Here is a 15,908-nt window from a genome sequence, read left to right as displayed (position 1 = left end):
CAGTCTATTGGCGAGGTCGTTCCGAGGAGCTGCATTAACATGTGAAATAATGACGTTCACCTATCATTGGTGATGTTGATGTTAATACCCTAAGGGAGCCTCTTTTCACCTTGTTTCAGAGGACCAGTCAACAGAAAAAAGAAGGGAGAATATTCTAGGCTGTTTATCTTTCTGCACACAAACAAATTCTCCTGAATTCCAATTGCAGTTATTTGATTGTGAAGAGTGTCCCGACCTGAAACATTGCCCTTTGCTCTGTCTAGTGTACTTGAGCTTGAACTGAATGTATCTGTGTATCGTAATATCTGATCTGTTTGAATCGCATGCAAAACAAAGCTTTTCACTGTACCTCGGGACATGTGACAATAATACGCCTAAACCTAACCTGCCCATCCCCTCCACAGATGCTGCTTGAACCATTGAATTATTACCAGTGCTTGGTGTTTTGCTCACATTTCCAGCATCTGCACTTCCTTGTCTCTGTATTTATTTTACATTTACAACCTGGGTTGTTAAGGAGTTCTCCCACCATCAGACACACTTTGCATTCAAAATAGACACAAAGTGCTGGATAAGTAAGCAGGTCAGGCAGCACCTCTGGAGGAAAAGGATGGGTGACCCTTCTCAAGTACAATACGTGGAGTAAAGGGAAAGATAGAGTGCAGAATATAGTTCTCGGCATTGTAACACATCCGTTCTATAAACTAAATCTAATGTTCAAAATTGGGTAGAGGTGAATTTGATAGCTTATGGAAAGGCTGTCAGAAGCCTAATAACAGAGGGGAAGAAGCTGTTCCTGAGCCCTGATGATTTACATGAAATATACTACCGTAACACCAAATTATGAAGAATAATCTGAAGGTCCCAACCCAAAATGTCACCTATCCTTTTTCTCCAAAGATGCTGCCTAACCCACTGAGTTACTCCAGTATTTTAATAGCCCTGTCCCACGGTACGAGGTCATTCCAAGAGCTCTCCCGAGTTTAAAAAAAATTAAACTCGTGGTAAGCACGGAGAATGAACGTAGCGGGTACGTCGGAGTTCGGGGACGTCTCTTAGCGCTAACGGCAGGTAAGCATGGGAAGACTCGTGAAGATTTTTCAACTTGATGAAAAATGTTCACGAGAGCCCCGAGTACCGACGAGTGGCCATTACCGTAAATCTCCGAGTTCGAATCGGGGCAAACTCGGGTGAACTCTTGGAATGAACTCGTACCGTGGGACAGGGGTTTTAGTCTATCATTCACTTATTTAACCTGACTGTAAATGACATGCAGTTTTTTTAGACCTCAAGCTAGAAAGAAAACCTTGACATTGATCAAAATTAATCTTGGCTCTCAATTGAAATGGGACGTGAGGATGACACTGACTGCTGGTTTATTTTAGGTTTTGTAATGAGTGAGTGATAATTTAATCTCATTTCCTCTGCTTCCAGTGGCAGAGCTGCATGGATCTGCCAGGCAGGGAGGAAGCAGATAATGGACTGGGGGAGGGGCAGTTAACTTGCAGTTCAATTCCAAGATCAAGTTTCCTGTTCTCTGAAGAGCCCAGTCTGATATCCTGCAGGACTGTTTGCAAGTATATTCACAGAGTGGACATTCATGTTCTAATGCTATCATTTCAAAGGAAATTGGGTTTTTTTGGAAATTGAGTTGAAACAGCTCTGATCAGCTGATTGAGTATTAATCAATCAGTGGTCTTTTGGCTCAAGCTGTACAGGTTATTGGCTGCGACTCATTTTTAGTTGCATATGACACAAAGCCAGTCAAGAATTCATGCCTGACCATATTGAGTATTTCTAGCACTGTTGTATTAATTCAAATACTCATTCCGCATCACTGCCATAGGATCAGATGTGCTTCTGATCAAATGTTTTTATTTGCAATGATTTTGTTACAAGTGCAGGTCTACCTTATTTGCTCCACCCACCTCTTGCTGTCCATCCACTCCACTGCCCACGTCCTCTCCCTCTCTGCCACCCAGCCCACACCCTGTCTCTCCAACACCAGCACCAGCCCTCCCCATAGTCCACCTCGTCCCACAATAAGGTGCCCTGTGCAACATACTGGCTGCAAAAGCAACGGCTGTGCTTTCCTCTGTCTCTTTCTACTCCCTCTACACTGCTGATATATTTGGAAGCACAAGATCACTTTGACTTCAGTGAGTTACAAATTGCTCCATCTTTGCACACTGTGTGGCATTACTTATAACTCCTGGCACTTGTGATTTGTGTGCATGTGTATTCAGTTCAAAGTAAATTTGATAAGATTGTTTGTAAGAAAAACAAATCATGTCCAGCCAGACTAGCGGTTATGATCTTGTAGGTTTGTGGCAGCTTCCTTCCTGCTGTTTAAAGGTTGTCACACGTATGCTGAAATACAGGCAAGTGGCTCGAGGCAATGAAAAAACAGGCCAGGCAGTCAAAGATTGGCAACTGATCAATCAAGAAATTAAATTCAAAAAGAGTAAGCTTAGAAACCTGACTTTCAAGGTCCAAGTATCTCCCTTCATTCCAGAACCCTGATTCACTAAGCTGAGGGTATTTTATTTCACCAGACGTTCCATTTACCACATGGATACAAACCAAAGAAGGGTCCTGACGTGAAACGTCGCTTCCATGTTCTCTAGAGACGCTGACTAGCCCACTGAGTTCTTCAAGCACTTTTTTTAAAAAGATGGTGCCAATGCCAGGTGTCTTTCTGTGTGCAGGTCCCAGAAGCGGATCTCCAATCACTCATTACAATCGCTCCACTCTTTTAAACCTCGACTCCAACAGCAGCATTTCTTACTGTAACTATTCTCTTCTTAATCTCCTATTCCCTTTATCCTATATATGTACACTGTGGATAGCTCAATTGTAATCATGTATAGTCATTCAGCTGACTGGATAGCAAGCAACAAAGCTTTTCACTGCACCTTGATACACGTGACAATAAACTAAACTATATTAGTATCTTTTTCCCCCCGTATACCACATCCAGTTGTATTCAATTATCCTCAACTCCCCATATACCAGCTCCAAGTGTGCCTTTGAGAGTAGCTTTTTATGAAGTCCATGTACCCCACCAAACCAGAGCTCTCACTTACCAAGTCTCAGGGTTCCTGTACCACCCGAGTGCCAATTTACTGGGTCAGATATATCCGATTGCCAATTTGCCAGAACATTTCTTGATTAAGATGCATTGATTGAAGATGGAAGAGAAGTGTGGATGCCATAACGGACCCTTCGAACCACTGAGTATGTACCAACCATCGATCACCTATACACTACATAATCCCACTTTCACATTATTCATGCTTGGGGCATTTTACAGAAGTCAATTAACCTACAAGCCTGCGCATCTTTGGAATGTGGGAGGAAATCACGAATGTGGTCACAGGGAGAAAGTACAAACTGCATAGACAGCACCCATAGTCGGGATCAAACCCTGGTCTCTGGCGCAGTAAAGGGCCTGACCCACTTTCCCGAGTTACTCACGAATTCTCCCGAGTTTTCCCCTTGATTCAAACTCTGAGAATTACGGTAATAGCCAGCCATTGGTACTCGGGGCTTTCTTTTACTCGTATACATTTTTCAACATGCTGAAAAAACGTCCCGACTTACCTGATGCCCCGAGTACCTACGGCTGGCATTATGAGCCGCTACGAAATATCTACGGACTCCTACGGACTCGCTACGGACATTCTCTGAGTTTGAATCAAGGGGAAAACTCGGGAGAATTCATGATTAACTCGGGAAAGTGGGACAGGCCCTTCAGGCAGCAGCTCTATTGCTGTGCCACTGTGTCACCCTATGATCAATGAAGGTAAGCCATGCTTGACCACCTTATCAGCTTGCGTTGCCACTTTCAGGGAGCTATGAACTTGTATCCTGAGATTCCCCTGTATGTCACTGCACCCCGAGATCCCTCTGTACTTCAAAGCAAATTGATTTGGAATTAAACCATTCACACAAGTTAGACACAAAGCTGGAGTAACTCAGCGGGACAGGCAGCATCTCTGGAGAGAAGGAGTGGTTGATGCTTCGGAGTCGAGACTACCACAGCCTGCTTATAGTAAACTCTACTTTTTATTCTTTTATGATCAATGAACAGCTGTTTGAGAATAGCCCATTCTGAAAACATCACATCTTATAAAATTCTTTAAGTGTATGTAATATTCTGTGAAGGGAATGGGTAGACGACGTTTCGGGTTGGGACCTAAAATAAATACTCAAATAAATGCAATTGGATTTTATGATAATTTCCATTGCACCCAGACTGGTCAGAATGAGGTTAAAAAGGAAGCCTCGTTATATTATTTAGGCAGTGGTGGTTTAATATAACTTTCTGTGACATTACATTTACAGATGACTGTGAGCTGCTGAGTGATTTGCACTGTTGTGGTTTATTTGCCAGCAGACTTTGGTTTCCCTGAGCCTCATGCACGGCTTTCTGCAGGGCTTCAAGGCTCAGCTTACGTAACAGGTAACAACAGGCATTTCCTGCCCTTGGATCGGGATATCCTGGCGCCCTCCAGTCGCTCGTCACACTACAAGCAGACATTGGGCAGCAAGTGCAAATTGGCGGGACTAAAATTAGCAGCTTTGCTGAATGGCACAGATCTCCAGCCCTCTGATCGTCAGAGGAATAGGAACAGTGAATACACTTCCTTTCCACTGAGCTCTGTAAATCCACAGAGCTCGGTGAGGAGCTCACTCTGAGAAGTGTTTTAACTAAATGAAATCAGTGCAGCTGCTCAGGACAAATCATTGGCTTTTAACAAGCCAACTTGATACCCTTCTCTCAGACATTCATTCTCTCAGGGCAAAGAAAGGTGTTGGAGGAATTCAGTGGGTCAGTCAGCATCTGTGGAAGGATGTTTCAGGTTGGGACCCTTCTTTGGACCTTGAGTAAGGGAAACCTCTTTGGGATATTCATTGTAGTCTATGGAACTGATGCGTTACCATGCTGAGAACTACATTCTGCACTCTATATCTTCACTCTATTTTCACTGTACCCAGTACACTTGTCAATGATACACCTAAACCTCAATATAGTTTATAATGACTTCAGAAGCCGTATTCATCTCTCAAGATTGATCAGAGATTGCACCCCAGGCCTGATTGGAATGTGTTTGGTCTTTGCCTGATTGGAATGTGTTTGGTCAGAAATTAAAAATCAACGATCTTGCCTCATCCTCCAGAATGTTCCGAATCAGGAATTAAAATCCAGCAACTCCTGCTGCAATCATGAGAAAGCTAAAGTACAGAAGGTCTTTATTATTGAAGTGCATGAGGCTGAGGATTGATAATGTAGAGGTGTATAAAACCACGAGGGACATAGTGGCCTTTTTTTTCCAGAATAAGGGGATCAAGAACTAGGGGGAAATGTTTAAAGTGAGAGGTGGACAGTTTTAATAGGAACCAAAGGGCCATGTTTTTCACACAAAAAGGCAGTGGATTCATTCTATATGGAATGAGGAAGTAATTGAGGCAGGTAAAATAACACCACTTTCAAGGCATTTGGAGAGGTACATGGACAGAAAAGTTTTAGGGGGAGACGAGATGCTGGAATCTTGTGTAGAACACAATGTGCTGGAGTTACTCAGGAGGTTAGGCAGCACCTCTGGAATACATGGACGAGTGACGTTTCACGTCAGGACCCTCTTTCACACCTCCTATAAAGGAATCCTTCTCTTTAGGAAATTCATTGCAATGTGGCTGCTGATATTGGGGATGTATTCAAACCAATTATGACAGTATCACTAATAGTTTAGAATCAGTTCTTGATGAATACAAAAGCGCCTCCAATGCAAAGAAAATCTTGGTGTGGCTCACATGATAATGGATATTGACACACTCCAAGGAATCACGTGTGAAAGGATTTCTCAGGCTCAATGCATTTAGTTTACACAGATTGAGCAGCTGGCTGTTTAACGTGCATGGTTGCAAATGATTTTTTTTAGAGCTCTGTTTCAATTTGAAGATGTCTTTATTTATTGAGGCTCCATAAACATGGCACTAAATGATCTCTCCAACATCTCTGAAACTATCTGTCTGAAGAAGTGTCCCAGCCCGAAACGTCGTCTGTCCATTCCTGCCCCAAATGCTGCCTGTCCTGTTGAGTTCCTTCAGCACTTTGTGTTTTACTCAAGATTCCAGCATTTGCACTTCCCTGTCTCCCTGAACCGCTTACACTTGTACTGTTATTGTATCAAAGTATAAGTGCCTAGAAATTGGTTTTCACTCAATTTTGGTGCACTGAACCAGAGTTGCATATACTGCTAACGCCCAATGAATGATACAAACAATACAAAATTAGCAAAAAATAGATTAGAAACCGCACTAAATTGATTTACATCCGTAAAACGTGTGCTAAATTGAGACCTTCACAGTTCCCTGTGGGATTGGACTCTATTGAATGCGCCCTCTGGTGACTTGTCACACATCATTGAATCATTGAATAAGTTGGAAAAAGATATTCACCCTAGAAAGGCACACTCCCCATGGTGTCCAGGCACCAGCAACACACTCGGAGGCAGCATGGAGAAGGAAACTGCAAGGAAAAGCGAGAAACTTCCCAGATTTTCTCAGAGGGACAGAATTTCTTACCAAAAAGATACATGTCTGGAGGCAGTTTTTGCGGGCCAAGGGTGCTGGGAGCCCAGCCAGGTCCACTATAGGAAGAGCCTGATGGGAAGTGGTTCCAGCTGTTTCCTCTCGGTTTACGAATCCCCACACATTCAAAAGATGCAGAAATAAATGTTCTGTCCTTGCTAGATATGTCTGGATAAGCTGCAAACCTGTGAAACTAGTTGTAGCAAGTCATTAACTCAGGGAACTCTTCATTGATGCAAGTAGGTGCAGAGGAGACGGGGAAGGACTTGTCAATTATCACCTGTTAGCCCAGTGTCAGATGTAGAGAAGATGCTGGATGATGTCATGAAAAATGTAATAACAGAATGGAAGGAATAACATTAAGGAATACGACTGAGTGGATTGAGCATGAAAGGGAAATCATGTTTGAGTAAATTATTGAAGTTCTTAAAGGAAATCAGAATAGATTTCAGTACAATACATAAATGGGAATCAGTGGAGCCAGCAATTACGAAGGCAAATAATTTGTTGGTATTTAATGCGATAGGATTTCAGTACTGGAATAAAGATCTTTTACTACAGGTCTATTGTGTAGTGGTCATAAACGCTAAGAGCTATACAGAATGGAAACAGGCCCTTGTTCAAGCTGGCAGACTTGCATTTGCTCCACAACTCTCGAGACCCTTCCTATCCATATATCTGTCCAAATGTCTTTTGAATGTCGTAATAAGCGAGTTCGGTATTCCGAAAAATGCAAGGAATCATGTGATTTGTCAAAGGTCATTCATTATAAAGAAAAAGCGAACAAAGCGCTGGCTGTATAAACTGTGTATAAATTGTTAACTATTCTACCAATCAATTAATCTAGAATTCTGTCAATTCAATAGTTTCCTTTCTTGCTCTGCTGTTCACACACTACTTACACAGTCCCAGTTCTAGTTCAGTTCATTAATCTGCAATTATAGATATTCAAAAAGTTAAAGAATTGTTTTTATTTGATTGCTACTGCAATAAGAAAATATTACTTGTGTTTGAAACATTTTCTTATCTTTATTCATAATTTATGTGTAAAAAATATATTTAATCTGAGGCAGGCAGCGACTGTATCAGTGTGATGTGGGTAGATGCTTTATCTACAGGCGGTGTGAATGTACCGTTAAGGCAGGGGTCGGCAACTTACGGCCCTCGGGCCGGAACTGGCCTGTAACCCGAAATCATCCGGATCGCAGGCGTATTTTTTTTAGTGACTAGAATGTTGTTCTTGTCTTCAGTGGGACCTTGCCCAGAGTTGTCCCAGTGCTCGGGCAAGGCAACTCTCTGGGATGGTTTTGACTGGGATGCTTTTGCATTGTGAAGTTCACTGTGCCTGAGTTATTGATCAGAGTGAACACCCACTCCTGTGGACACGTCTCACTGTGGAATCTGTCACAGATGGATTCCACCGCCTGTTGGTCAATAATTGGATCGATCTCCCGAACCAGTGGCCGCGGATCTACCGGCGTGTGTTCTTTCCAAACGGTAGATCACTGTGGAATGAATCCATTAACAGAGCCACTCTGCTGCCGGATTCCAAGTTGTCCCTGCCTTCCCTCTGGAACCCTCCTCGTCCCCATCAGATGCCGAGTTCCCAGAGCTCTGGTTAAACGCGGCCAGTCACAGTCAAGTCTGTGAAACCGGCCCCGTCAGCAACTGCGAGCAGGATTAACGAAATAAAGGACCATTCCGCCTATTGTAGCGGGTGGCTGTTCATGAGGAGTGTGTGAGAGAGAGAGTGGAGGAGTGTGGGCGAGATTTAATTTCTAGCGGCATGAAAACGATGGACCCACAAGGGTTGACACTGCAACGGCAGTAGCGAGAGCAAGAGTCTGTTTCAACAGTTTGTTTATTTTCAGCTGAGCCAATAAAATAAAATATAAAGTGACCTGAATGATCACCACACTTACTGCCATTGATAAAGTTACATAACTATACCGCAAGGAATGAACAAATCGAAATATATCATAGAAAACTAAAAGTTTGTTTGCCGAAGTTCTTACCAAGCACACCAAAAACTGCAATGAGCGTATAACTGTTATACCAGTGTCTCAAACTAACTACTATGTTCAGTAAACATATTGCTTAAAGCAATATTATGTCTACTGTACATAGCAGTTAGTTTGAGACGCTGGTATAACATTTAGAAGCTCCGAAGCATGAAGCAATAAACCCAACAAAATCATCGTAGTTTTGTATAAATGAACCATAAATACACCTAGTTAATCGTTTTGAAAGCAGTATTTTCTTACCTCGAAGAAGCAAAACTGGAAAATATGGATGAAACGCAGGTCTGTATACACGCTGTATGACCTGGGCATGCGCAGTTGAAATACCAAACTCGCTTATTGTATCTGATTTTTAACCATAATGAGAATATTATGTGCTGTTGATGTCTTTACCTAAAAATATATCTACTTGCCAAACTAGCAGGAAGTGCTGCTAGTTATACTGTGACTAGTCAACGATGATTGTAGATTGAATCCTGTAGCTCTAATTTATTATGTTAAAAAAAAGCATTTGCACAACTAGACATGCCTTGCTTATGTCTGACACCAGAGAAATATCTGACGCTCGAATGTGAATGACTGTCAACGTCTTTGGTCCAATTCCCGATGGATGCAGATATTACTAATTCTGTTATAGCTTTGATTTCACAACCTTACACTATTATTTAGTTTGTTGTCTATATTTCAAATTGGAATCTAGAGATCCTGAAGAGTCAAACTTTTATAAATAAGGAATGCTTCTATTCACTCTTAGTACGGGTAGACTTGGGAATAAGTTATAACCGGACTCAAAATGAACTTGCTGTATGCTTGTAGTTTGTTCCATACCTAACCTGGCCCAGCCAGGGCAGTTATTGGTTTTAATAGCAATGTGTATTGCACATATGTTGCATTGATCAAGATAAGAAGACACATGAGGTAGGCACATGACCTATAGATACTGGTTTACAAAAGAAGTTACAAAGGGCTGGAGTATCTCAGCGAGTCAGGCATTGTCTCTGGAGAAAATGGAGAGGTGATGTTTTGGATCGAGACCCGTCGTCAGACTGACTGAAATGGGGGTGGGAGAGAGGTGGGAGCAGGATGAAGTTTGGCAAGTGATAGATAGTTACGGTTGAGTGGGGGGTTTTGATTGTCAGATTATTGGGTAAAGGCCAAAGATGAAGAGCCAGAAAGAGTGAGATAAGTGCAGGAAGGAACTGCAGATGCTGGTTTACAGTGAAGATAGACACAAAATGCTGGAGTAACTCAGCGGGATAGGCAGCATCTCTGGATAGAAGGAATGGGTGACGTTTCAGGTCAAGACCCTTCAGACCCATCTTCTGAAGAAGGTCTCGACCCAAAAGGTCACCCATTCCTTCTGTCCATAGATGCTGCAAGTGTGAGATAAGGATGGAAGACGTGCGGAGGAGGCAAGTGAGATATTGTGATTCATCTTGAACAGGGTAAAGTATTGAGCTGGCCTGGCCTGACATGATCCAATCCAATCAGAATTGTATATTTCAAATAGAATATGTGCCTGATCCAATTTACACCCTACACATTTAGTCTGACCCTTGTTGGTCTTGGGTAAGTGCCTCTTAGTGCGAGATCAACACCTAAAACATCACCTATTCTTTTTCTCCAAAGATGCTGCCTGATCCACTGAGTTACGCCAGCATTTTGTGTCTACTCTTGCTTATCAGCATGTCATCCGCCTGTGCGCCGAAGTGAATCTGGCTGATTTTGCCCATTGCTGTTAGTTTTGGATGAAATAATGAGAATGCAAATACTTGCAGGGCTGGGTAAAAATAGCAAGAGAGTTGAATAAATTAGCAAATGTCCAAATATGTGATTTGATGATTGTTGACAATCACAAAAAAAATTAATTGGACCATAGTGAAGGCTGGTAATCACAATGTGTGCAGAAGTGATGAAAGAATGAGCAGTCTGCAGGCTTCGGATTAGTGTGCAGCTCCTTACAGCAGGTCTAGGCCTGGTGAAATAAAGGCTCACTTACTGGACAGCTGGAACAGAGCAGCAATGGCCTCCTCCCACCACTGCGAGTCCTGGGTGATAAGTGGCAGTTCCATCAGTCCCAGGAGGAAGATGAGCTGGCCCGCTGTCAGAGCCACTGTGGCGATCATGTTACAGGCTCGCATCATATCAAACTGAACTGTGGAAGAGGAAGGGAGTGCAGTTAACTGGTCTCAATGCCATCCATGCCTACCAGAGAGTAATACAGCATGGAAACCGGCCCGTTTTGTCCATGCTGACCAGGATGGCATACTGAGCTAATCCCATTTGCCTGCATTTGACCCATACCTCTCTCAGCTCTTCCTATCCGTATATCTGTCCAAATATCTTTCGAAATTCATAACTGTATCCACTTCTATAGCTTTCTCTGGCAGCTCGTTCCAGATATGGACTACCCCCCAGTTGCCCCAGAGTACACCCATGAATACCTTCCCTCTCACCTTAAGACTGTGTTCGCTTAGAATCTGGGGAAAAAGACTGTGAGCATTCACTTCATCCATGCCATTCATAAATCATAGAGTCACACAACTTGGAAGAAGGCCCAACAGCCCAACTCGACCACTCCCTTCACACGAGGGGCAGTTTAAAGAGGCCAATTAACCTACAAACACGCACATCTTTGGGATGTGGGAGGAAAATAGAACACCCAGAGAACACTTACGCAGTCACAGAGAAAATATGCAAATTCAGCACAGGCAGCACCCGTGGACAGGATTGAAACCGGGTCTCTGGCATTGACGCTGCACCTTGTGCCGCCCACGTTATCGTTATTGTCGTGTTCTTACTCTGCCATCTCTTCATAGAAGAGGATTCATTTTAACAGCCGTTAACTAACAGTGCCCGCTTAGTAACCAAAAGCACCTGTAAGACCTGCATTACTGTCAAAATACAGTGCCATCCATAATGTTTGGGACAAAGACCCATCATTTATTTATTTGCCTCTGTACTCCACAATTTGAGATTTGTAAGAGAAAAAAATCACATGCGGTTAAAGTGCACATTGTCAAATTTTATTAAAGGCCATTTTTATACATTTTGGTTTCACCATGTAGAAATTACAGCTGTGTTGTTTATACATAGTCCTCCCCATTTCAGGGCACCATAATGTTTGGGACACATGGCTTCACAGGTGTTTGTAAATGCTGAGGTGTGTTTAAATGCATCACTAAGAGAGCTCTCAGCACCTAGTCTTTCCTCCAGTCTTTCCATCACCTTTGGAAACTTTTATTGCTGTTTATCAACATGGGACCAAAGTTGTGCCGATGAAAGTCAAAGAAGCCATTATGAGACTGAGAAACAAGAATAAAGCTGTTAGAGACATCAGCCAAACCTTAAGCTTACCAAAATCAACTGTTTGGAACATCATTTAGAAGAAACACGGCACTGGTGAGTTCACTAATCGCAACGGGACTGGCAGGCCAAGGAAGACCTCCACAGCTGATGACAGAATAATTATCTCTATAATAAAGAAAAAAACCTCTTCAGGTGTGGATTTGTCAATGACCACTGTCCGCAGAAGACTTCATGAACGGAAATACAGACGCTACACTGCAAGATGCAAACTACTGGTTAGCCGCAAAAATAGGATGGCCAGGTTACAGTTTGCCAAGAAATACTTAAAAGAGCAACCACAGTTCTGGAAAAGGTTCCTGTGGAGAGATGAGACGAAGATTAACTTATATCAGAGTGATGGTAAGAGCAAAGTATGGAGGTTAGAAGGAACTGCCCAAGATCCAAAATATACCACCTCATCTGTGAAACACGGTGGTGGGGGTGTTATGGCCTGGGCATGTATGGCTGCTGAAGATACTGGCTCACTTATCTTCATTGATGATACAACTGTTGATGGTAGTAGCATAATGAATTCTGAAGTGTATAGACACATCCTATCTGCCCAAGTACAAACAAATGCCTCAAAACTCATGGTGGTTCATTCCACAACAAGACAATGATCCCAAACATACTGCTAAAGCAACAAAGGAGTTGATCAAAGCTAAAAAATAGTCAATTCTTGAGTGGCCAAGTCAATCACCTGATCTGAACCGAATTGAGCATGCCTTTTATATGCTGAAGAGAAAACTGAATGTCATCACCAGAGAAGACATCCAGCAACTGGTGATGTCCATGAATCACAGACTTCAAGCAGTCATTGCATGCAAATGATATTCAACAAAATACTAAGCATGACTACTTTCATTTACGTGACATTGCTGTGTCCCGAACATAATGGTGCCTTGAAATGGGGGGACTATGTATAAACACTGCTGTCATTTCTACATGGTGAAACCAAAATGTATAAAAGTGGCCGTTATTAAAATCTGATTTGATTTGTTATTAAAATTTGATTTTTTTATATTTCGAATCTCAAATTGTGCAGTACAGAGGCAAATAAATAAATGATGGGTTTTTAACTCATTAAAAACTAAACACGATTTGTATTGGTCCATTAACCATGTAATTCCCCACGTGTGAGTATCCACACGTACACTTCCTATCCAAACATTTGATGTCACTGACATCTTCCTTTACGTTGATGCTCAACACTGGTGCCCCGCAAGGATTTGTTCTCAGCCCCCTTTACTCCTTATACACCCACGACTGGGAAGCCAAGTGTACACCCAACTCAATTTGTAAATTCACTGATAACACCACTGCGGTGGGCCGGATATCAAATAATGACGAGACTGAGTCCAGGAAGGAGATTGAGAACCTCATAACCTGATGCCAAGGCACAAGCTTTCCCTCAATGTCAGCAAGACAAAGGATTGTGATCAACTTCATGAAGCAAAATGCTACACATACCTGGTATACATTGACAGTGCCGAAGTAGAGATGACTGAAAGCTTCTGCTTCTTTGGGATAAATTGTACCAGCAACTTATCCTGGACCAGCCATATCGAAGCAAAGGCCAAGGAAGAACATCAATGCCTCTACTTCCTGACAAGGCTTAGGAAATTTGGCATGTCCCCAAAAATCGCATCAACTTCCAGAAATAATTTTATCGGGATGCATCACAGCATGCTTTGGGAATAGCTCCACCCAAGACTGCAAAAAATTGCAGAGTTGTGGATATAGCCCAAATCATCACACAAACCAACTTCCCTTCTATCAACTCCATCTACACTTTACGCTACCTTGACAAGGCCACCAACATCTCCTCCAAGCTGGTTACCAAGCTCTCAGATCTGGGTCTCTGCACATCCCTCTGCAATTGGATACTCGACTTCCTCATTCACAGACCACAGTCTGTCCGTATTGGTGGAAATGTGTCATCCTCGATAACAATCAGCACGGGAGCACCTCAAGGCTGCGTGCTCAGCCCCCTGCTGTACTCACTCTATACTCATGACTGCGTAGCCGGACATAGTGTGAACTCCATCATCAAGTTCACCGTCGACACCACTGTTGTGGGACGTATCACTGATGGGGACGAGTCAGAGTATAGAAGTGAGATCGACCGATTGACCAAATGGTGCCAGCACAATAACACCAGCAAAACCAAGGAACTGATTGTGGACTTCGGAAGGGGTAGGTTGGGGACTCACAGTCCCGTTTATATCAACGGGTCGATGGGGGAAAGGGTCAAGAACTTCAAATTCCTGGGCGTGCATATTTCTGAAGATCTCTCCTGGTCCCAGAACACTGATGCAATCATAAAGAAAGCACATCAGCGCCTCTAAACTTAGAGAAGATTACGGAGAGTCGGTATGTCAAGGAGGACTCTCTCGAACTTCTACAGGTGCACAGTAGAGAGCATGCTGACCGGTTGCATCATGGCTTGGTATGGAAACCTGAGCGTCCAGGAGCGGAAAAGGCTGCAAAAAGTTGTAAACACTGCCCAGTCCATCATTGGCTCTGACCTCCCTACCATCTATGGGATCTATTGCAGTTGCTGCCTCAAAAAGGCTACCAACATCATCAACGACCCACACCATCCTGGCCACACACTCATCTCTCCGCTGCCATCAGGTAGAAGGTACAGGAACTGGAAATCTGCAATATCCAGATTCAGGAACAGCTTTTTCCCCACAGCCATCAGGCTATTAAACACAACCTCAAACTAACTCTGAACTATAACAGCCTATTGCACTTTATCTGTTTATTTATGTGTGTATATATATATTCTATGGTATATGGACACACTGATCTGATCTGTATTTATGACTACAATATTCTGTTGTACTGCGTCAATGCAAGAATTTCATTGTCCTATCTGGGACACATGACAATAAACTCTCTTGACTTCACTTAACAGAATCATCGACCAGTCTCACCCCGGTCACTTCCTCTTTCTCCCCTCTCCCATCACACAAGAGGTACAGATGTGTGAAACGCATACCTCCAGATTGAGGGACAGTTTCTTCCCTGCTGTTATCAGGCAATGGAACCATCCTATCAACATCTAGAGAGCAGTCCTGACCCACCATCCACCTCATTGGAGACGCTTGGACTATCTTGTATCAGACTTTACTGGACTTTATCTTGCACTAAACGTTATGTCCTTTATCCTGCATCAGTACACTATAGTCGGCTTGATTGCAATCACATATAGTCTTTTTGCTGGCTGGATAGCACGCAACAAAAAAGCTTTTCTCTGTACTTCGGTACATCTGACAATAATAAACTAAACTAATAAACTAAACCTTAGCTTTGTTTATCTCAAACATCAAAGAAAGTACAGGCTCCTCACTATGGTTAGTGATGTGTAAACACAATATTTTATTCTGACTGAGCTGAGGCCATTCACCAACGCTAGCAATTTGAATTGTTTATCATATAGTGAAGTGTATAGTTCTTTACTACAAGATGGCCTATAATTATGAGATATGACACCATGTTATCATCCACCTGCCCAAGATTCTGCTTGTTAAAAAGATACATTGTGGACCAATTTGTCTGTCTGCTGAAAATCATCTCGAGTTTATGCAAACTGTGCAAATCGTGATCTAAATGTGATCCACAACAGATCGAATCTCAGTGCAGACCACTATCAATCAAGGCTGAATCGTCCTAGAATGCCGCATCTCAGCTCCAACAGCCTTCCCTTTACAGTGGAGCTAATCTGCAGGATTCGCAGGGAGTTGTTCAACCTCTGTCACATTAATTCCGGAGCCATGGTCACCTTAACCTCAGGAATTGAAGTACAACATTGTCCTCTAACAACACGTTTTTATGACAAGACCCTGGAAAAAAGTGAATTGTTGCCCATATCTCAGTAGCAGAAGCAGACTTTTAAAATTCCTCTACAACTTCGTGATCTTTGGCAGCTTGAGA

General features: G+C 42.7%; 2 protein-coding genes across 5 annotated transcripts in view; one reads left to right on the top strand and one right to left on the bottom strand.

Annotated features, from left to right (window-relative positions):
- The window catches only part of ift140 (intraflagellar transport 140), a 77,114-nt gene that overhangs the window by 33,076 nt on the left and 28,130 nt on the right, over positions 1–15,908 (top strand). The gene's annotated exons all lie outside the window — the stretch shown is intronic.
- The window catches only part of tmem204 (transmembrane protein 204), a 30,131-nt gene that overhangs the window by 5,061 nt on the left and 9,162 nt on the right, over positions 1–15,908 (bottom strand). For both annotated transcript variants that reach the window (XM_033040695.1, XM_033040696.1), the window contains exon 3: positions 10,618–10,773. In XM_033040695.1, the coding sequence (XP_032896586.1) occupies positions 10,618–10,773 (156 nt within the window). The remainder of the gene's footprint in view (positions 1–10,617; positions 10,774–15,908) is intronic.

The sequence above is a fragment of the Amblyraja radiata genome, chromosome 22, assembly GCF_010909765.2.
Source record: "Amblyraja radiata isolate CabotCenter1 chromosome 22, sAmbRad1.1.pri, whole genome shotgun sequence".
NCBI lineage: Eukaryota > Metazoa > Chordata > Chondrichthyes > Rajiformes > Rajidae > Amblyraja > Amblyraja radiata.
Note: the sequence above shows the minus strand (reverse complement) of the source record. Positions and strands in the feature narration are given on the sequence as shown.